This window comes from Antechinus flavipes, chromosome 1, assembly GCF_016432865.1.
Source record: "Antechinus flavipes isolate AdamAnt ecotype Samford, QLD, Australia chromosome 1, AdamAnt_v2, whole genome shotgun sequence".
Classification (NCBI taxonomy): Eukaryota; Metazoa; Chordata; class Mammalia; order Dasyuromorphia; family Dasyuridae; genus Antechinus; species Antechinus flavipes.
In genome coordinates this window covers 167,557,327-167,580,971 of record NC_067398.1, presented here as the reverse complement: position 1 = coordinate 167,580,971, position 23,645 = coordinate 167,557,327, and the positions used below count along the sequence as shown (strand labels likewise).

The 23,645-nt window shown below is 37.8% G+C and overlaps 2 protein-coding genes across 2 annotated transcripts in view; one reads left to right on the top strand and one right to left on the bottom strand.

Moving 5' to 3' along the window:
- The first annotated feature begins 313 nt into the window (after nt 1-313).
- LOC127559270 (40S ribosomal protein S23) lies at nt 314-4,494 on the top strand. The gene is made up of 4 exons (XM_051992943.1): nt 314-430; nt 521-680; nt 3,691-3,811; nt 4,310-4,494. Exons 1-4 carry the CDS (start codon nt 427-429, stop codon nt 4,454-4,456), a joined length of 432 nt encoding a protein of 143 aa, XP_051848903.1. The 5' UTR covers nt 314-426; the 3' UTR covers nt 4,457-4,494.
- A 6,750-nt stretch (nt 4,495-11,244) lies between these two features.
- Nucleotides 11,245-23,645, bottom strand: part of ATG10 (autophagy related 10) — a 315,023-nt gene continuing 302,622 nt past the window's right edge. Inside the window, exons 7-9 of the mRNA XM_051992929.1 lie at nt 12,810-12,907; nt 12,429-12,546; nt 11,245-11,751 (exon numbers count right to left, since the gene is read on the bottom strand). Of these exons, the coding sequence (XP_051848889.1) occupies nt 12,435-12,546; nt 12,810-12,907 (210 nt within the window). The 3' untranslated portion in view covers nt 11,245-11,751; nt 12,429-12,434. The remainder of the gene's footprint in view (nt 11,752-12,428; nt 12,547-12,809; nt 12,908-23,645) is intronic.

Genomic DNA, 23,645 nt, shown 5'->3' with positions numbered 1-23,645 from the left:
GAGGATTAGGAATAAAGGGGTTGCTTGGATCACATAACTAGCAATTGAGACCTCGCTGACTGCAGGCCCAGCACTTGATCCAATGAGCTATCTAGGTGTCTGACCAATGGTGGCGTTTTTAATCAGTGGTAATCCCTGCAAATCATACGTGGGGATTCAAAGGATCGCCAAAAGAAACAAAATGCTAGGGAGAAAACTGGCCACGCCGAACAGGAGTAGGTCCTTTCCTCCACGGGCATGCTGGTGATTTGCCTGGTCCTTCCTGAAAACATGTATGGCTTTGGCCTTTCAGGCGCTGCATCGGTCAGCCTTAGGAGTTGGGGGCGTGGAGAGCCGGGGTCCTCTGCCCAGTTTACGCTGTCTCCCTGACTCGCGCGTGCGTAGTTCATTCTTTCTGGGCTCTCACAGCGACGCGGTAGTGCTAAAATGGGTGAGTGCCGCAAGCCGGGAACGGAGCAGGGAGAAGCAGGAGCAGGGTGAGGGTTTCGGCTTCGGGCTCCATCGCTCTGCCTCTTTTCAGGCAAGTGCCGCGGGCTCCGCACGGCCCGGAAGCTGCGCAGCCACCGGCGGGACCAGAAATGGCACGACAAGCAGTACAAGAAGGCCCATCTGGGCACGGCGCTCAAAGCCAACCCCTTCGGCGGCGCCTCGCACGCCAAAGGCATCGTTCTGGAAAAAGTGTGAGTGCGCACGCCCACCCTCCTCGAGGCTCCGGAGAGCACTGAAGAGTGGATCCCGTATGCCGGCATCCATTCTGGGGGTGTGTTCGGAGGTTGGGAAGTGAACCTGCTACTGCCCAATCCTTGGGGAAGCTTCCGGCCTCGGAGTGACCCAGTCTTGAGGATCACCGGCGGGGAGGGGAGGGCTGGAGGGAGCTCGTTCTTGTGCAGAGTCCGAGCGGGGGGAGGTGGAGCGGCTCATAGGTCGGCTTGGGGGTGACAGAAGGGGCGGGAGGGGGCAAGTTGGGTGCAACTAGGCTGGAGGCCCCTTGTGGGAAGTGGCATGTCTAACTGAAGAGTTTGCTGCTTATTCCTAAAGGTAACATGGAAGCCACGGGAGTTTACTTGGGGGGAAGTTTGTTAGAACTCCGTTAGATTGGCTTCTGGCAGGGGTGTAGAGGATGAACTGGTGAAACTGAAGAGGGGATATTAGGGATAGATCAGTGAGAAGGGTTCGAGCTAGGGTGGGCCAGGCTAGATGAAAGCCATAGAAAGTGCTGGATTTGGCAGCAGACATCCTATTTTAGTCCAGTTAGTCATTGAATATTTACTAAGCACTTCCCACGTGCCAGGTAAGTGTTAAGGACACCAAGAAACATCAAACTGTCCCTGCTCCCAAGGGCTTACAGTCCAATGGGAGAGAAACGTGTCTCTTGTCTCTTCCTGTGGGGGGGGGGGGGGAAGGGGGAAATACGGATGCATATATAGATGTATATGTGGAAATAATAAAGGGAAGCCACTGGAATTAAGAGGGATTAGAAAAGGTTTCCTGGGATTTTAGCTGGCACTTGAAGCTAGAGGCAGGGATGAGAAGGAAGAGCATCCCAGACAGCTAGAAGAGCCATTGGAAATGTGTCAGCCCTCTTTCTATCCCTGCTCTGCTCTAGCTACTCTCCTTTTTTCCTCAGAGAGGTAAGTAAGTGACTTGCCTGCCTGGAGCCACATAATAAGCAAATGTCAGAATCTGGATTCAGAACTGGATCTTCTAACTCCTGAATTCAGCTTTTAATTGGTCCTCCTGCTTCTCGATAGTACCCAAAGAGGAGTTTTCAAAAGCATAGCTCTAACTATATCTAATCATTGCTCCAAAACCTTCATTGGCTTCTTTTCTGCTTCTAAATAAATAGACATTTCACAGGTGACATCTCCAGTGGAGCACCAACTTCTTAATATTTGGTCCCATAAGAAAACCTTGCTTTCATTTCTCCATGTTCTTTTCCTGCTTCTTATCCTTGCCTAATCCTTTCCCCTCATGATTCACTCCCTCTTCTCTTCCCCTTCAAAGTTCCCTGGAACCTTGCACTTTAAATTTTCCTAGTGCTTTTTACTAAGTATTATTTAGAGTTGAGAGGGCCCTTAGATCCTCCAGTACAACTAAATTATTTTATATTAAAAAAAAGAGGTCTAAGGAGGCTTACAAATTTATCCACAGGTAATAAGTAAGAGTCAGGATTAGAACCCACATATCTCTGAACTCAAATACAGTGCTCTTTTCCCTCCCTTCATGTTACATGGCTTTTTGTACTTGTCTTTGCTTTATATATTCTGCCTTACCCCCACTACACCTTAAGCTTCTTGAAGGCAGTAGTAGAGGAGGTGCTTTGTGACTGAAACAAGGGGGAAATTTAATTCAAATGCCACCTTGATCATTTACTGACTTTTGGAAAAATAATCAGTAAAAACTAAGTGAATATTTAAGAAACACTAATGAGAAATGGCCATTTAAGCATGTATCAGGCTCAGGAATCATTTTCAGCATTCTAGCTGGGGACCTTTGTGATTATCATGTTGTTTCATCTCTTCATTTTGCTGATGAGGAAATGGAGATCCCCCAAAAGGATGAAGTCTTGAGGGATTTGTCGAGGATTCCCTGGGCAGTGGCTGAGCAGGGGTTACTCCTGTACCATTTTCACTATTTTTTTTTCCAGAGGCAATTAGGGTTAAGTGACTTGCTCAGGATTGCACAGCTAAGAAGTGTTAAGTGTCTGAGGCCAGATTTGAACTTAGGTTCTCCTGTCTTCAGGACTGGTGCCCTATCCACTGCGCAACCTAGCTACCCTGTATTGTAATCTTCAAATGAGAGAATACTTAAGGTTCTGTTTAAGCAAGTGTTGAATAAGCTTTTTTTGTTGGGAAGCAATTTGGTATTCCATTTCTGAGAGTTATTTTTTTTTAAATTTGGAAATACTGTTCTTTAAATCGGAATTGGACGGGTTGGTGCAGTGGAAGAAGTATTGGATTTGGGTTTAGAGGGTCTGGGTTTGAACCTTAGCTCTTTTACCTGACAAGTTAACTTCTCTGGGACTCAATTTCCTTATCTGGAAATAACTTTTTGTGATGACCATGTTAGCACCTTGGATACCTTAGAATCAGCGGGAGTCAGGATAAGCAAAAGTCCTTAGTCTTTATTCTTGGTCTTTAGGGGTAGGATTGAATTGGATGGAAGCAGAATCTCCACAACTTTCCTTGGTCTCCTGCCCAGAGAGTGACCCTGGCTAGTCTTACTCCACCCCCTAGTCCCTCCTACAATTCTCTGTATACACCAACTATTGAGCCAGCACAGGATAGTGGGAAGGGCCATTCCCCAAGCACATGTCCATAGAGTACTGGCCAATCAATAATTAGCCTTAAGTGCTTGAACCGATCTCAGTGCAACGATTCCAGATTTTCTGCCCTTTACAACTTTGACCTATAAGGACCTTTTGAATTATTTTATGTCAAGTTTGCAATTTAAAAATAACAGCAAAGCACTATAATCTCTTCCATTAGCACCTAAGCTTACTTTCACTTTGTGAGGTAACAGTGAGGTGGGATATAATGAGAACAATGATGGGTGTAGGTTTCTGAGTCCAATTACTTTCTTGTTTACAGTCTTAAAGGAACAAAGTCTCAATTAACCATATTTCTAAGAATGAGGTACTCTGGATATTACAAGTTTCAAATTGATGAATTTTTTTAAACACAATTTCAGGGGTGTGGAGGCTAAGCAGCCAAATTCTGCCATCAGGAAATGTGTGAGAGTCCAGCTGATCAAGAATGGCAAGAAAATCACAGCCTTTGTTCCAAATGATGGCTGTTTAAACTTTATTGAGGTAATTGAATGTTTACACAAACAGGAAATTTAGTGGGTAGTTGTTGGGGAAGCTGGTCCCTTTCTTTTAGACAACATTTTGAATTTGTAATCATGAAAAAAATACTTATTCTGTAGAAGAGTTACTCTTTTACAAAATTAATTATAAAAAAATTATATACCTGCTATTGTAGGTAATGGTCTGTCCCAAATGAGAATAAATGTTTAATAAAAATTGTTAATTATTTGTATACTGTTTATTACATACTGATAGAAATGCAGACTGGTTTAAAACTATTCAAATTAAATCATTTGATTTTTGGTGTTTATTTGAAAGAAAGATACGGGAAACCTCAATAATGAGTATGTATGTTTTCCTTCCGACTAAAAATTAAACTTTCTTAGAAAAGTTGGTAATGTTTCTTTAATTTGATAGCATAGCTGAATTAAAACATTTGTGATCTAATAGATATACAAATTTAAACTTGCATTCTTGTATATGATTTATTTTTTATTACAGGAAAATGATGAAGTATTAGTGGCTGGTTTTGGCCGAAAGGGCCATGCTGTGGGTGATATTCCTGGAGTTCGCTTCAAAGTTGTAAAAGTAGCCAATGTTTCTCTTCTAGCTTTGTACAAAGGCAAAAAGGAGAGACCAAGATCATAAAATGATTCTTACAATAAAGTTTTTCTTCATTTAAAGAATGTCTGTGAATCCTTTACATTTGTTGCAGAAATTGTATTTAATTAAGGAATGGGATGGCAGGATAGAGTTGGTTCCAAGGAAAATGATAAAGTCAAAAAAAGTATCCTACTGGGAATCAGAAAAACTGGGATTGCTGAAAGTAAACTGTATGACCTGAGTGATTCCTGTAAAATTATGTAAAATTGAAGAGGGGCCCCGAAACTGAAAATCCTTGAAGGAGAAAATCTCCTTTCAACTCTGCCTCAATAAGGGACCCTGGGATCCCCTCTTCATTATCGCTAAAAAATGTCTCCTTTGATTTACAAACCCAAATGGTCTTGCATCTTCTCAAAGCAAGATAAGCTTTCCTGGGGGAAGTCACAACTCCAGACAAGATTTCACATTTATTTGAGATTTCCCTTAGACTCATGCATAAAATGAGTCTCCATAAAATGACTTCCTTGAGAATAATATGCCCCCCAAGAAAATCCCTCTTGGTGTTTCTTTAACAATAAAGCTTTTTTATCATAGTCTCTGAGTTTAGCGAATTCATTCACTCAGAAAAACAACAACAACAAAAAAAAAAAATGGAGTGTTAGGGCACTAACACTCTCCCAGGTCTACAACTGTAGAATCAACTCATGGGAGATGATAATGACTACAACAGCAACAATCAAGTGTTTGGAGAAGAAAACAATTGGAAGTAGGAAGCTGTTTGGATATAATACAAGAATGAGGTGTTATCACATAGACTGAAGTGATATTGCAATGAAAAAAGGAAGGGACAGATGAAAGATTTGAAACAAAAAAATAATTTCAGGGGACTTTTAGAATCAGGAAAAGCCTCTCATAGGTGGTAAGGACAACATCCAAGGCATGCGGGGACAATCTGTGCTAATGAATAGAGGCAGGGATTGTATGTCATATACAAAAAATAGCAAAGAAACCAATTTGATGGAACACAAAGCATGTAAGAGGGAAGTTACATGATAAAAATGTAAAATATGACTAAGGTTTCTAGTCTCATATAAAAGTACTATTCAAAATGGTTTAGGTAAATGATTCTACTGTAAATGACAGAACTGTGGTAGTTGAAAAGGGAACTTGTTTTTTAATGAAAAAAATAGGTTTTTTAAGACATACTGAGCTGGAATGGAAGCGGTAGTGAGATCCAAATAGAGATTTTTACAAATCAAAATAGGATGACTATTCCTGTCCAACAATGCCCAAACTCATGCTATCCATAAAATGAGAGGAATAGACTTAATGGCCTCTAAGATCCTTTCTAGTTCTCATCTGTGATTCTGCTATGGTCCCATGAACCTCAACTTGAATCAAGTTAGTAGGTTAAAAAAAAAAAATTGATGTAAGAAACCCCAAAATTGCAGAGATGGCAAATTTATTTCTTTTGACTTAGTAACAAAAGTTCAAAAAAGAGAGATAATATTGCAGAGTGGATAACCTCAGGTTCATGTTTTGCCTCTAACAAATTAGGTCTGGCAAGTTACATAACCTTCTACTCCTCTAGGTAATTCTAAAAGTAAGTTGTAAAAGCAAATACCAATCTATTTTGGTAAATATGGGTTAGTTCTCTTTACTGTTGAAATGCTAGTCCATGTATTTGACATGTCTCAAAAGCAAAACCAAAGGTACCAAGAACTTTACTTTCCATACAATTAAAACAACTGACCACATTAAATCAAAGAAATGCAAATTAAAATAACTCTGAGGTTCCTCTTCACATCCATCATATTGGTCAAGATCACAGAAAATGACAAAAAAAAAAGACATGCTGGAAGGGAACATGGGAAAATTAGTGTACTCATATATTGTTGGTGAAATTGTGAACTGATCTGAGCATTGTGGAGAATAGTTTGAAACTATTGACCAAAGAGCTATAAAAATTTAGTATACCTTTTGATCCAGCAATATCACTACTAGATTCGTGTCCCAAGGAGATAAAAGAAAATATGTGCAAAAAATATTTATAGCAGCTCTTTTTGTGATAGCAAAGAATTGGAAATTGAAGGGATGTCCAGTTGGAAAATGGTTGAACAAGTTGCGATATATGCTTATGATAGAATACTATTTTGCTTTAAGAAAGGATCAGGATATCAGAAAAACTTGGGAAGACTTATATGAATTTGATAAGGTTAGAGTGGTCTAGATTCCTGGTTGTCTAGAGGTTAGTGGCTATAAGAGAGTTATTAAGAATCCCCTTTAAATTGGCCATAGGTTTTTAGGAGTGAAAGAATTCACTCATTCCCGAATATTAGTTGCAAAATGAAAGTTTATTATTAGAAATAAGTTTACCCAGAGACTGACTTCTATAGTGGCAGATCTATGGAAAATGGAGTTTTGCACTGAGAATGCAGTTCTCAGTGGACAGAAGATCCTGGCAGTAAAGAGGACTGCCAAGGTCCATCTGCAAAGACTTTAGTTGATGGAAGCTCATTATATTGGGTATCTTAGTGGGGGGAGCAGATCAGAACTAGCAGAGGTTGGGCGGCCCAAGCAAGTCAGAATGGGGGCTGGGACAAGCCTGGATCTCCTATTGGAATTCAAAGGGATGCTTTTTGACCAGGATTGTGAATCAAAGGCTCTGGCACCCAGGAAAGACAACTTGTCTGGGGAGCATATGCCTCAGCAAGGAATCTGAAAGGAATCAGATCAATAGGAAATAGTTTCTTAAAGGGACCTTAACCTTCTTCAAACTGATATAAAGTAAGTAGAACTAGGAGAATGTTGTACACGATAAGAGCAATATTTTAATGGTAAACCATTGATAATTAAAATTGAGTTACTCTGAGTCAAGATAATTCCAAAGGATTCATGGTTTTTTTTTTAAAAAGCTATCTACCTCCAGCAAAAGAATTGAGTACAGATTAAAGCACATTTCCATATATAAAGCACTTTATTTTTCTCCTGCTTCTCCCCACCACCACCACCATGTGCCATCTTAACTAATGGGGAAATTTGTTTTGTATGACTTCTTATGTATAAATATCATATTTCTTATATTTTTATGAATGGGAGAGGAGGAAAAACTAGAAATTAAAAAAAAAAAAGATGAGGTATTTTCTGCATAATACACCTGCTTTAAAAAAAAAAAAAAGGAATGTTGTAAATTTAAACCAAAAATAAAAGAATGAAATGGAAGAAATTAAAATCAAATGTTAGACGTATTTATTTTGATATATGGTTGTTTGGGGGAGATAATTATAAACTTTTCCACTTTGTCCATGGTACTTCTTGGCCAAGAAATGACATAAATAAAGGTTGAATAAAATCTGAATCAATTTTCATTGATGGATTATGTTTTTGGAATAAAAACATCTAAAATAGAACTACAAATAGGCCCTGTCTCTTCAGAAGATTAATCTTTCTAAGACAGTAAATCTTTCAAACTTAAGATTTTTTCACTTGAATGGGTCATTTGAATGACTTATGTTATTGTGTTTCTTTTTTTTAAGGTTATATATATATACAATCATTTTTAACATTTCCATATGAGTCATGTTGGGAAAGAACAAAACTTTGAAAACTATGAGAAAGAAAAAACCAAATAAAACAAACAAACAAAAAAAAGTAAAAATAATGGGCTCTATCCACATATGATCTTTCTCTCTATGGATACCACTTTGCATCCAAAACCTAGTAGAATTTTCTTGAATCACCGTATTGCTAAGAAGAGCCAAGTCTATCATAGTTGACCATCACATAATCTTTCTGTTGCTGTGTCCAATGTTCTCTTGATTCTGCTCACTTTACTTGGCATCATTTCAGGTAAATGTCTCCAGGCCTCTCTGAAATCCTGCTGATCATTTCTTATAGCACAATAATAATAATAATATTAATGACATTCATATACCATAACTTTTCAGCCATTCTCCAGTTGATAGACATCCACTCAGTTTCCAGTTTATTGGCACTATAAAAAGAGCTATCGCAAACGTTTTTGCACATATGAGTCCTTTTCTCTTTTTTATGATCTTTTTTGGGATACAGTCCCATAATCCTTTGGATATAAGTCCAAATAGTTCTCCATAATGGCTAGATCAATTCATTACTCCATCAACAATGCATTAGTGCCCCAGTTTTCCCATATCCCCTTCAACATTTATCATTATCTTTTTCTATCATCTATAATCTGAGAGGTATGAGGTATTGTATTTTTTCCTAAGCATAGAAAACATGGCATGAAAATTTTCTTGATCTAAAAAAAGAAATCAGGATTTGAAGACATGAAAATAAAAGTAAAAAGAAACAATTTCTTGTAGGAGTGGAAAACATTATTTAAAACTGCCCAGTCAACATGGCAGGCACACACACACATGTTCAGCATTCATCTTCATTCATTTCTGGGCTTTTAGGAAGCTTAAAATGACTCTTCCTGGTAGGGCCCCTCTTCTTCCCCATCCCTATTACCAAGAAAATGTCCATCTCTGGGCCTACAATGCCTGTTTATTAGAAGCATTGGAATGCTGCTGCTGCTGCTGCCTCTGCCTAATACAAGAGCAGCTAATCAGCCAGATGTAATCCTCTCTGAATTGAGTTTAAATGCTTAAACAAACAGTGCTTTCTTTCCTTCAAGGATTAACTTTGTTTGATGTTACTCAGTTTGGTCCACAGAGTTACTCATGTACAAGTGTCTAGGGCTTTAGAAGTCTGATCATGGTAATAATAAACCATGATCTTCATCAAAAGGATGAAGAAACACACCACTCAATTTCTATTAGAAGGGCTGTGCAGATATGTAGATTTCTAGACATGGTTAATGTGGCACAGCCAGATGGGACAATGGGTAGAGTGCTCATTCTGGAGTCAGGAAGACTCTTCCTGTGGTCAAATCAGGCCTCGGACTCGTAATAGCTGTGTGACCCTGGGTAAAGTTTAGTGTAAAACAAACTGGAAAAGAAAATGACAAACCTCTCCAGTATCTTTGCCAAGAAGAACTCCATCTGGGGTCACAGAGTCATACATGACTGAAACAACAGCAATCCATACTCACTAATGTAGAATAGTTGTAGAATATTTTGTGACAAACTTCCCAGAAAATATTCAGTTAAATGTGTAACTGGCCAGGAAATCTGCTTACAGATGACTGAATAAAAAATCTCGTAAGTCATACAAATATGTAGTAATATGGCCACCAGCTTAGGAACTTCCTACCATTCCCTTTTAAGTCTTGTTCTCAAGTCAATGAATAGTTGCATTCCCTATTTGAAAGAAAAACTTGTAGAACTCATTGGCCAGGGAACAAAAGGGATCAAATCAGGTACCTAATCCATAACAGGAACTTAATAAGTTCTTGTTGATTTTTTTTTTTTATGCTGTACTGTGCTCACCAAGTCATTTAATCCCTTTTATGGAAGCATATTATCACCTTTACAACAAAAATTTTATTGTACTATTTTAATATTTACTGGGATTGCCTTCAAATGCAAAACAAAATTTTCAGATGAAAGCACACAGGAAAAAAATCTTTGGATTAAAAAGGAAACAGATCTGTTGCCTGTTATATATGCAAACACCAATGCAAATGAATACTTTAAGACAGAGCACATAGTAGATAATAGGGTTTATAATTTGATTACAATTCAAAGACTAAAAGTTTCCCTCAAGTTTCTTCATTTGTAAAATGAGAGTAATAATAGCAACAACTTTTCTAGTTATAAGGATTAAATGAAATAATGTATGTAAAACACTATATTATATCAATAAACATTTTATTGAGTATCTACTATGTGTTAACCACTGTACTAAGATTAAGGCTCGGTAGCAATTGAGGCAAAGAATCTCCTCTTTCACCTACTCAAAAAAATATAAATTAAAAAATTTTAAAAAGAACAAATAAATAAATCTGCAAGAAGACAACCCTGGCCAAAGCAGAAATGCATGCTATTTACATTACAGTCTCAGTCAAACTGATATCTCTTAAAGACCTTAGCTTAAGAAGGCCAAGTACTCCCATTGCATCCAGTTGTCTTGATTTATATCTGACCACTGTACCCAGATGGCTCTAGAGGGGAAAGTGAGGTAGGTGACCTTGCCCAGCCTTTCCTCACTGAAATCCAGTTCACTTGCACATAATGGCAACCCCTCCCTGATGTCGTGATACTCTTTAAGAAGGAAAGACAAACAACAACTGTACTAAGAGCTGGAGATATAAAAACAAGCAAAAGACCGTCCCTGCCATTTAATGGGGGAGACCTATAATAGCACAGTGCCTGAAACATACTAAGTACTAAATGTTAGCTATATAGATTATTATTATTCTAGAAACAACTTTCCTTTCCTAAAGAAAGTTGCCTTTTGCTTGCTTAAAGAAACATTCAGAGGATCACATTAAAGAGAGGATAATAGGTTCAGAGATAAAAGGTACATCCCAGGCTGTTTGCGCCAATCTGCTTAGTGCACAGATGAGAAAACTGAGCCCCTGAGAGGGTATGTGAAGTAGGATTTGAGGTCTTCCCTAAAGACAGCCCTCTCGCCTCAGTGGCATTCATTTAATTTGTGCATATTTTGTTTTTCCTTCTCTCTGCTAATGTTATGATGCCCTCTTACCTTTCTCATAGTAGATTATAAAGTCTTTTCATTTTTGTCTTTGCATCTTCAGCAGCTAGTAGAGGATCTGGCACATAACAGATACTTTAAAAATTCTGAATGAATTAAAATGGGATCTAAAGAAAAGAGAATTTTATGCCCAAGATTAAGGAAGATGCAGGGGGATAGGGACAGAAGGAAGGAACATGGTATAAAATGAAAAATAAGATGTCACTGGCAAGGTATTTATTAAATATCAATCGTGCTCAGTACAAGTAGTGGTTTATTATTTCTTAGAATAAAAAGTAAAAAAAATCCTTTTAAGTACATAAAACCAATTTTCTATTTTAAATATTAAAAAAAAAATTATGCCAGAGAACTTTGGTCATATTCACAATGAATATTCACATCCATTTCAGGGTAAAGCTCTACAGTCAGAAGAAAAGATATAGCAAAGCAAGAGAAAATGGAAATGATTCTTCCCTCAAATGCAATGACACTCAACAGAGTGTCCCTCTTAATGAAGATCAGTCACCTTCATCTTTGAGATAGGTGTTATAAGCATTTTTGTCTTGAGTTGTAATCTTGTGTCTTGTTTCCAAGGAAAAACAGAAACAGCTCCAGTGAAGATTCTAGTGGGTGATCTTGTCCATCATCTATCCTAAGCTGCTCAAGAAAACGAAGGCTCTTTACTGCAGTGACTCCTCAGTGTGTGGGGTTTGACTCACCGACTTGAATGGAGTACATGAAAAACAGGAAGAGACAGATGCAAAGTAAGGTGAACAGAGAGCCAAAAAAACCCATTTGAATGAAAACTTCTGTAAGTCAGCTTGACCTGGAAGGGGAAACCTGTATCTGTGTCTCAGCTTATTAGAGGGCAAAGGTATAGCACAGAATATCACAATAGAGCCCCAGATTTAAAGCTGAATGAGATCTCGGGAGTCACCTTGCCCAATTCTTTATTTTACAAATGAGGAAATCTGAAGCCCAAGTCATGAGGAATCCTTAAAATTGCTGATCCAAGAACAGGATCCTTTCTCCAAATTCAGTACTGCAACATTTTATAAAGGGGAAAAATGGTCATTTTAGGTACCACTTGAAGGGTACCTGGGCAGTCAGTGGTCTGGAGGTTATTTTCCCGAGTTCAAATCTAGCCTCAGATACTTACTAGCTATGTGATCCTGAACAAGTCAATTAACCCTTTTTGCCTCAGTTTCCCTATCTGTAAAATGAGATGGAGAAAGAAATGGCAAAACCATTCCAGCATCTCTACCAAGAAAATCCCAAGTGAGATTTTCCCTTTTGGGAAAGAGCTGACACGACTGAAAATAACTGAACAACAACAAAAATGAAGAGTACTGAAAATACTTTATATAACAGCAAATTTTTCAAAAGCCCTTTTCTTTACCTTGTATTAATCCATTTTTGCATCTTGCGGAGACATTGCCTTGGCATAACTCAAAGGTAGATTCAGCCCCACCACTGGTCCAACAATGCTGAGCCACGATGTAATATAGTTTATATTCCTTAAAAAAAAAAAAAGAACAAACAAAAAAACCCCCAACATTTTCATTGTGGTAGATAGAATCTCAAGCAGTAGATATTTATTAAGTATCTACTATGTGCCCAGCATCATATTAGGCACTGATTTACTTAATTTTTTTTAAAGGCAGATCTTACTACTATCTGAAATGCTATATTAGAAATCTGTAATAGTTTAATAGTATTATTTTAGAACCATAAATTTACATTTAAACATAAATACATGTATCAGACTAGTATCTCTCACCTGTTATCTTTTTCAGAATTATCTAATAAAGAAGTCATGAATTCATTTGTCTTGCAAGGATGAAGGACAAAGAAAGGTTGTCCAAGTATTGGGTGCTCCTGAAAAAATCAGAATGGATAGAAAATTACTCATCAATATGGCTTTGAACAAGTTTAACTAATTCTATTAACCAGACAACAATGATAGTAATAATGATTGATTTTACTTTAATGAGTTAATGGTACTTTAAATGTAAAACATTAACTAGATATTATCTCATTAATGGTCTACTATGGGCAGAGTATTATAGTCCTATGTGCTGGCAATATACTATGCAGTAACAAGATAATTTATGGGTCCTTCCTTTTGATCTGAAAAGGGGAAGGAGAAGAAATACACATCAATAATTATAACCCAAAATGGTTCATACAACTATAAATAAAGCTGAGGAAAGAAAAACAATTTCTTACTGGGGAAAAGGGTAAATTTCAGAGAAGTAGCAATTTCTGTCTTAAGTGCTTAAAATGGAGAGGGCAGGGCTGGCAATCTAAACAAAAAGAACACCATGAGAAAGCAGAGAGGTGAAAAAGGTAGAAAGGAATAGAAGGAGAAATCTGGTTTGGGGGAGTACTTGAGATAAAGCTGAAAGCACAGAATGGTTCCAGATGAGGTGAATCCTTGAATGTTTGGGCTTTACTGAAACAGAATCATGTTTTAAAAAAGAATTTTGAGAAGATTTATGCATATAGAGCTTAATTTCTCAGTAGTATGATGCATAGGAAAGGATCCTTACAGGATCATGAATTTAGATTTAGGAGGGAACTTAGAGGCTATCAAGGCCAACTCCCTCAAGAGCTACGGGAAGGAACAGCAAATGAGATGGCTAATTAGGAAGCTATTACAACATTAAAATAATCCAAGGAGGCAGCTGTGAGGGCCTCTGCTATAATAGTGACAACAGAGGAAAGAAAAGAGGGGATAGCTGAACCTCCAAGAAGGAATCTCTGGGAGCCAGAAGGAAGAGAGTACCATGGCATCCTTTTCTCTCCAACCTGGACCAGAGGAGTACTTTATGAATGGGACTAGGTGAAGATTTCTCAAAAAGTCTATGAGACAGAGTTAGATTTTAGGCCCAGAGAGTAGATTAGACCCTAGTCCCAAATTTCTAGAAGTCATGTGATCCCTATTCTCAGAAGTCTGTAGGACAGGAAGGTCAGATCCTAGGTCTAAGTTTCAGGAAGTCATGTGACAGGAAGTAGACAGCATTGCTGACCATTGGTCGATGATTACTTCCTTTTCAGTGCATCCAATGAACCCAAGTCTTTTGCTGCTTAACCAAATTCACTATTTCTGGCTGGATGGGAGCTGGGAGGCTCCGGCTCTGCTCAGCTGGAGTGCCTGGGCCTCTCCCTGCAAGGACCAAATAAATGCTTCCTGTTGGTGTCCGAAGATCTCCAAGAAAATGGGCTTCCAAGAGTTGAGATCGTGTGTCACATGAGCTCCTGATCGGAGACCACCTTCCCCCATGGTCCATGTGTGCGATGGGAGGAGGGTGTGATACAGACTTGGGGAGATAATTTGCACCAGCTCTTCTGATTCTACTCCTCAGTAACTATCTCTTTGTCTAGAGACTAACTATTTGATGTCACCTGGTAATCATAGGAGGTAACATTTTAATGAGAACTTAGGAACTTTAGGATTAAAAAACCATGTGTTTGATTTCCAGAGCTTAGAGGGGTTTTGAGGTCCCAACCTTTCAGTGTAAATGGGTTTTGGGAGAGGAATCCAGTGTGTGTTACATTTAAATATGAAAAGAACATTGAAAATGAAAGTCTACAGGCTTTGAAACTGTATTAGAAACTGCTTAACAGTCTAAGAAGGAAAAGTCAGAATTCAGTGCAAATATGAAAAAATTCTGAATGAAGAAATTTAGTAATTGTCTTTTTCCTTCCCCCTCATTTTCTCTCAACTCTCGCTAAGATAAAAGCAGAATAGCTAATGATCCCTTAACTTGCCCTAATGAAAATTTTGTCCTTTATAACTTAAAGAAATAAATAAAGGAAATTCTATGCTGGATATGATTCTTCTGAACAAGTAGGAACTAGTTACTGATAGGGAGGAAGGGATGGGCGAGGAAGAGATGGAGAGAATAATGAAATCCTTAGGGAAAAAATCAGCACTAAATCTTAAGAGTTTGTAAAGGATAAAAATGTTAGCCCAATTTAAAGCATTTGTAGAAGGGACAGTTAGGAGAGATGAGAACATCTCAAGAATGAAAATTTAAAAGGCTTGAGAATAAACAATTCCTGTTATTCCTGTCCCAAAATACTGCAACAAGAATCCCTCTGACAGCTGTGACTCCTGGGCAACAGCTGGCCTCATGACTTCTTGCCCCTGCTTCTCAGAGCCCCTGTGGCATGGGGCTTTATTGTTATGGCTGCTGTTGTACAAGTAGGTTACTTAATAATAATAAGTGACATCTATATAATTTGTAAAGTTTGCAAAACACAAACATAATGTGAAAGTTATGGAATAGTTTTGTTCTATAAGAAAAGAACAACATGATGATTTCAGAAAGCCCTGGAGAATCTTAGATGAACTCATACTGAGTGAAGTGAATAGAAAGAATCAAGAGAGAATTGTGCAAAGCATCAACAAGTTTATATGATGATCAATTCTGATGGATGTGGCTCTTTTCAATAATGAAGTGATTCAGGCCAATTTCAACAGACTTTTAATGGGGAGAGCCAACTCCATCCAGAGAGGACTGTGGGGACTGAATATGGATCACAACATAGTATTGTCACCTTTTTAGTTACTTGCTTACTTTTTTCTTTTTTTTCCCCTTTTTGCTCTGATTTTTCTTGTGCAGTATGATAAATGTGGAAATATGTATAGGAGAATCACACTGTTTAACATATATTGGATTACTAGGGGAGGAAGGAAGGGAGAAAAATTTGGAACACAAGGTTTTGCAAGGATAAAGGTTGAAAACTATCTTTTCATATATTTTGAAAATAAAAAGCTTTTTAAAAAAAAAACCATAAACATTGTTCCATTTGTGATCCACAAATTGGTACTATAGACATTAATCCTAATCTATAGATGGAGAAATTGAGGCTCAGAGGCCAAGTAACTTGCCTGTGGTCACACAACTTCTAAATGTCAATAACAAGATTTGAATTTAAGTCCTCCTACCTCCAAGTCTAACATCCCCAACATTAAATACTGTTTTTCCCCAATTCTTCCTTTGCCTCAATTTCCCCATTCTACTTGAGCAGCCATAATTCAGTGATCTCTGAAAGACCAGGGAGAGAAGGTGCTAAAGAATTAGAGAAGGACAAGTGTTAACATATTTTTAAAGGTAAGAGAAGAGAATTTGCAAATCATAGGGGAATATACTTGAAAATGAAAGTTCTAAATATCTCCCTTTGACAATAGTTTATATTAATTTTTTTTCAGAAACAAGAGAACAAAACATCAGGATTGATGTTTATATATATATATATATATTTTTAACTATCAACTCAGAAGGTAAATTCATGTGAAAATGCTACCATCTGCTGTTGGAAATAATGAACTGATAGAATTCAATACAGGCAGCAAAATATTAATTTGGCAATATAGAAAGCCAACCTTTAGGATCAATTTTACAATTTAATAAACATTTCTCTTCAAATAAAGTTCTTCTAAATGGTTTTTCATGAAGATAGGAAGATTAGACCAAATTCATAGCTCTGTAATGCTAGAGAATTTATATGGGTTCATTCCCTTGACCAATTTTGCAATGGTTAAATATCTCATAAAATTAGCTGGATGTGAATACTGTCTCAGAGCTATTAAATATTTTGACCATATGGAGATATTATAGCAGTGACCCTTCAGAATCTCATAACTGCATTGTTTCTTATTTCATTTCTTCATTTTGTTTGCCCTCTAGGAGGGCACAAATATAATTTCAAATACTGAGCTTTCACATGATTTTATTTCTCTGACAGCCCAAGTCTACTTTTTGTCCCAAGTATATTCTACAAACATGCTAGAAAAATATTCCTTCATTCTCTCCTGAACTTGAGTTTTCAATTCCTGGTGGATGGTGACTTGCCTTAGCTCTTGCGTTTGATACTTTTTAAATATAGGAAAAAAAATTTTTAGAGAGGCTAATATTAGAAATATATGCCTAACAGAATGCCTAATAGCCACTTCTTCTTACCCTTCTCCCCCCAGATGTTGTTGCACATAACCATGGAATTATAATTGGAGTAGCTAACAATTTTAGGTTTGCAAAGCACTTGACATATGTTAACTCATTTAATCCTTATAACAAGTAAAGCTTCCCTCAGCCACAGAAAGCACCAATGAGTGGAGAAGCATTTTTCCTCCTGTTAATAAACCAATAGAGAACAAACACTTCTGTAGACGTGCATGAACCTCCAATAAGAGAAACCAATAATGATTTACAGATTCACAGATTGCAAGGGACCCAAACAGCCCTTTGCTCCCACCCTTACTTTAATTTAAGGACACTGCTTGCTCAGACCCAGAGAGATGGAACAAGGCAATAGCAGAACTTCTTGAATCCCAACCCAGCTCTCCTATCTCTAATCACACTATTGTCTCATGTTATTACAATAATAGCTGCTTTATCGTTTTGAATAGTTTTCCCAAAACTTCCTCTTTCATTGTTGGGACATATTTTTAAAGCTTAAAGAGGCTTTAGGATGCCCTCATTTTATAAATGGGGAAACTGAGTTTCAGGGCTATGGAGTAGACTGATGAAAACCAAAGAGATAAGCAAAGCCTGGAGTCAAAACCAGGTCTTGATTCCCAAACTATCTCATTGTACTATCTCATTCATAGTTCTTCACTGAACAAAAATGTATTTCATGACTACTATGTTCAAAGTATGGAGATAGACTCCATGGGAAACATGTCTGGTTTCTCTTCTCAAACAATCTAGTCTGGCAGCAGGAAAAAGGTGGGAAGGGGAAAGGAATAAGCATTTATATAGCACCTACTTTGTATCAGACAATATGCTAAGTACTTTACAATTAAGCACTCATTTCATACTCACAACCACCCTGGAAGTGACTTTTATTATTATCTCTATTTTATGTATGAGGAAATTGAGGCAAATAGAGATTACATTACTTGCTAAGGTCACACAATGTCTGAGGCTGGACAGAGGAGCAAAAATCTTGAGTAGGAAGGGCCTCAGAAACTATCTACTCCAATTCCTCTCATTCTACAGATAAGGATTTTGAGGCCAGGGGAAAGAAGTGACTTTGTCAGATCACATCAATAGTGTCAGGTAGGATCCGAACCCATCACCTTGATTCCAAAGTCAATGCTTCTTCCATTGTACTGTGGAGCCATGTGTTAAATAACCATAATATAGAGGGTATGAGATAAGAAATGTACAAATGCTAAAAGATTTCAGAGCAGACAATATAATAAACTGACTCCTGCAAATACCAGAAAAACTTTTATAGAAGAATAACCTGAGCCTTAAAGGATGGATGGGTTTTGATGGATAAAGGTGAGAGTGAGGCATTAAGATGAATTCACTTCCACAAGCAAATATGTGTATACACACACACACACACACATCATAATGCATATTTTGAGAATAGCAATAAAGTAGTTCCTCTGTAACACAGAGAAGTAGTGGGAGATCTAACTATACTTGTATTGAATTGGACCTGGCCATAGTTAGCAAATGTGTTCTAAAGATTTTATGCAAAAAAGAGAGGGAGGAAGATATAGAATAACAATTAGGGTAGTGATATGTTAGAATGGAGACTGGGTAGAAGGTAGGGCCAGGACTCATGATTTCAGGTACAGGGGCATTTCTAGCATAGAGGTATTTCTACCATCCAGTATTGCTTCCCTCACGTACTGGTGATGAAGTTTGTGGCAATCAGATAGTTATGGGAACTCCTTTTGGTCCACGCAGGGCCAATGTGAAAGAATTCACAAACCTGAAAAGTTAGACTGGCAAAAATACTTGGCACTGAGAAGTCAGTTTTTGCTAGGAGGCTGACTTCCGAGTGACAAAGTCCTGACAGAAAAGTAAAGGTCTAGCAGAGAAATCCTGGAAGAGAGGGGGGGAGGGGAAGGGGTGTTGAGAAGAGAATGTCTTCTCAGGGGGCACGGGGTCCTTGCACGCAGCTATGCCAAGGAGAGATCCCTTAGCCTGGCATGTCCCTTGACTTCTTTCTTATTTATTTTGTGGTTTGATTTATCTAATTCTGAGAGTGCAAGGTTGAGATCTCCCACTATTATAGTTTTGCTGTCTATTTCTTCTTGCAGCTCTCTTAACTTCTCTTTTAAGAATTTAGATGCTACACCACTTGGTGCATATATGAGCCCAGAGTTGCCCTTTAAAAGAGATTTGAGACTGAAGTTTCAATTGAAAAAGATTACTGCCCCCAGGCCTAGATTTCCAGTTGAACAAGAGCACTTACTGGGAATGGTAGAAATCTAGATCTCCAGCTAAATGAGACTGCTTAAGTTTGAGCTAAGTAGGAGTGGTCCTGGACTCAACTCGATAGAGGATGTAGCTAGTCCCACCAAGATAACAGAATGAAACCACTTTATTTTGATTCCCTGAAGCGGGCCTTTCACAGCCTTCTCAAGAGTTCAAGGAGAATTTTTCCCTTTCAAAAAGTTTCTCAAGCATTTACCTCGTGGCTTCCCCCCAGGTCAGGACAGTTTGTTGTGCCACAGTTCCCTTTTATTGTCCTGACTCAGTTTCCCTGAATTGTTCTTCCTCAGTTCCTAACTGTTCTGTTCAATCCTCAGGCTATAACACCACCCTTCCCTCTTAATCATCAGAATGTTTGATAGGATAAAGGTCTTATATCTTAGAATGTCAAGTGACTCTCCCCATCCCAATTAATTAGAATATCAGGTGCTTCTCCCCATTCTGTAATCCCAATTTATCAGAATGTCCCAAGTCTCCCCCTACCCAGTCAGAACTGGATTGACAGTCCCATTCCTGTTCTGAGTCCTCTGACTCCGCCCCTGCCTTGGTTTACCCCTGTAGCTGAGCCACTTGCATATATATGTCACTGAGAACTCACATTAGCTGCTGGATGCTTTGGACATCAGCCTTGGGAGCAGCATGCCCCCAGCATAATCTCTCCCTTTTAAATAAAATATCAAATACACTCTTATCTCTATCTTGCCTCAGTTTCTCCAGCATGACATTTTGGAGGCCCCAACAAGATATTAGAAAATGAGATCAGGAGTAGAGATTAGAGACCTTCCGGTCTCTGCCTTGGGCTTTGGAGTAATCTGAGTTCTTGGCCTGGAGAGGCTGGCCCTCTGGATTTCTCCAGAGTCTCCAGGAAAAAGAGCAGTTTTCTGTTGTAGCCATGCTCGATAGTGGACACGTCCTTCATTTTGGCCACGGAAGAGTAAGTCTGGATGTCTTAGGACATAATCTGATCTGTTTACCTGTTCTGTCTGTCTGTAGCATCTGGATTCTCAGAATAATAAAATGTCAATGGGCATTAAATTCTGAGAAGGGCATCATTCCAGGATGCTGAATGATCCCCTCTGGTTCTAAGACACATCTGGTCTGATCTGACTGTGAGCGCCTTTTTGGGCACTCTATGGTTATATGTGTTAAATGTTTTGGTTAATGTTGTAATTGTGCAGTCTATGTGTGATTTGTATTCTGTGTTCTGTATGATTTGTCTGTTTTGTGGTTAAAGAGCTCTGCTAAAAGTTTAAGAATGATGATTAAGAACTGGTTATTTCTTTAGACATATTCAATCTAGGGTGAAACTTCTCCCACCTCATTGAAAAGTGAGAAGGGAAAGTGAAAAGGGAAGAAATAAGCTAAGCGGAAGGGAATACGGAAACTAGGAGGTAAAGGGGTAAGATAGGGGGAGGAACTCTAAGGCAGGGGGGGGGAGGGATACTAAAAAGGGAGGGCTGTGAGAAGCAAGTAGTGCTCACAAGCTTAATACTGGGAAGGGGGATAAGGGGAAAAAAAAGGAGAAAAGCATAAACCGGGGTTAACAAGATGGCAAGTAATACAGAATTGGTCATTTTAACCATAAATGTGAATGGGGTAAACTCCCCCATAAAGAGGAAGCGATTAGCAGAATGGATTAAAAGCCAGAATCCTACAATATGTTGTTTGCAAGAAACACACCTGAAGTAGGGAGATACATGCAGGTTAAAGGTAAAAAGTTGGAGTAAAATCTACTATGCTTCAGGTGAAGTCAAAAAAGCAGGGGTAGCCATCCTGATCTCAGATCAAGCTAAAGCAAAAATTGATCTAATTAAAAGAGATAAGGAAGGCCACTATATCTTGCTAAAGGGTAGCATGGATAATGAAGCAATATCAATATTAAACATATATGCACCAAGTGGTGTAGCATCTAAATTCTTAAAAGAGAAACTAAGAGAGCTGCAAGAAGAAATAGACAGTAAAACTATAATAGTGGGAGATCTCAACCTTACACTCTCAGAATTAGATAAATCAAACCACAAAATAAATAAGAAAGAAGTCAAAGAGGTAAATAGAATACTAGAAAAGTTAGATATGATAGATCTCTGGAGAAAATGTAATGGAGACAGAAAGGAGTACACTTTCTTTTCAAGAACTGGTTATTTCAATGTTGCAACTGTGCTTAATATAAAATTTGCTTGTGATTTTAAACTTTTTAACTTCTTGCACTAATTTGTAAGTAAAAAAACAGTATCAGCAGCAACAACAACAACAACAACAACAACAACAACAAAAACTGGGCTACTTTAAGACTAGCAGGAGCAGTTTTCAAAGTCGGCTAGTAGGATTTCTAAGGGAAAGAGCAATAAAACCTTACTAATTCAAATTCAAGCCTGGCCTAGGCTGGCTGGGCAGATAAGGCCTCTGGAAGACAAAGGAGTTTATGCTAATTGCTTTGAAACTTGGGGAAAGGTTTTAGAGAACTAGTTTAAATCTAAGTGAAACAAACATATTCTTTTGGGCAATTTTAAAATTGTGGGAAATAATTTTACTGTTGCCTATGCAGCCTAAATTTGGTTATCTTTGAGTATAAGATCTTAAAAACAATGGCTTGTTAAAGAGAAGTTCTGTTAACTTGCCTGAAAGGGGTCATGTGTCTCTAATTAGGTAAAGTATGTTACCCTCTGAAACACTTTGGGTAATTTGTTAACATTAAAAGTTATGCTTTAAATCCAGGCAATTTAAGAGAGACTAGAAGGAAAATTTGCATGTGGAAAAAAGGTTGGGTGGGATAGGAAGAAACGGGATCTTTTGTCTTCAAAGGTGAAGATTAAACTCACTCCCCCACTGCTTTCTGCTACTTTAGCAATGGAGCATCTAGTTAGAAAGATTGTTGGATATTGGTTAAAATATGTAGCTAAGGGAGAGAAGAAGGATGGAGAAATGTTGAGTGGAGGTCGGGAGTTAGGAGAAATGCCATGTTAGGAAGGGAGGCCATGTGAAGCCCCCTTCCCCCAATTAAACTTGATATAGAAGAGTGGTCAGATGGAATCTTCTCGTTCCCCTCTTCCCTAAGTGTGTTCCAGCCCTTTTTTTAAATCAAGTTGCAGCCACCTGGTTCTCTCTGAAAGGAGCAAATTGTGATTTAAATTAATTGACTGAATATTTGTTTCTTTTGGTTAAGGAATGTGGTCATAAATGTGATCCATAATTTGGTAGGGCTATTTCTAAAAGTTTAATTGATATTTTAAAAAATCTTTCAGATTCTTTTATGTGGTATTAGGATAGTCTATATAAGTTTTAATTGATTGTATTGGGTCATCCTGAGGTCATTATAAGGACCTCTGAAAATAAATTTTTCTTCTTTGTCTTTTTGAAAATGTTTCTGTTATAGACAATATGCAATTTGGGATATTTGTCTATGTACTGAGTGTTTTAAAAGCAAACTGGTCTGTATGTATAATATTAGATATGAAAGATAATTGTTCTAAGTTGTGAACTTACTGGGACAAATTTCTTACTGTAATCAATATAAAGTCATGATAAATACCTGGTTAGGATTTATCTGAAATTTTGGTTAATGGGATTTGTTTATGGGAGGTAAAATTTCTTGGGCTTATAGTTAATGCTATTTGGGAATTTTGAAGCTACACTCTCTGATGTGTGGAGGTTGAGTTTTAACTACTTATGTTATGTTATAATTATGTCCCTGCAAATTTTTCCTCCTGTGACTCATTTCTATGATCAGAGCAATGGTCGATAAAAAACTGTTAATGAAATTCAATTATACCATACCTTGCTGTTTCCAATCTGGTTTTATGTAATCATTATATCCTAAATAGTTGGGCAAATAAGTATTATACTCAAAGATAACCAAATTTAGGCTGCATAGGCAACAGTAAAATTATTTCCCACAATTTTAAAATTGCCCAAAAGAATATGTTTGTTTCACTTAGATTTAAACTAGTTCTCCAAACTGTTACTGGATATTGTGTCTAAAATATTCAAGTGTTTTTAAAAAAGTTTCTAAATAATGAGGGGACGAAACTACTGGCCAATCTATTTGCCTCCTCACATCTTGTAGCAGTCCTTGTGGACCAATCTTTCTCTCTCAGACTGTTCTGAGATTTGTTAGATTTGTTGTTGTTGTTCTAGATTTTGATCAAATTACAGATATATCTGGGACCTAGATCAGCTTTGATTGTCAGTACGCCACACCACACCCAAGCCCCATCCTGGATTTAGAGTCTCTGCCTGTCCTCAGCATGAAACAGTTTTTTGAGAGACCACTATTCCTGTTTCTAGTGTACTTTGGACTGATATAGGGAATTTGGGAATGGTTGATGAATGACTGTTAAAACCTGACTGGGTCATCTATTACTATGTGTTTT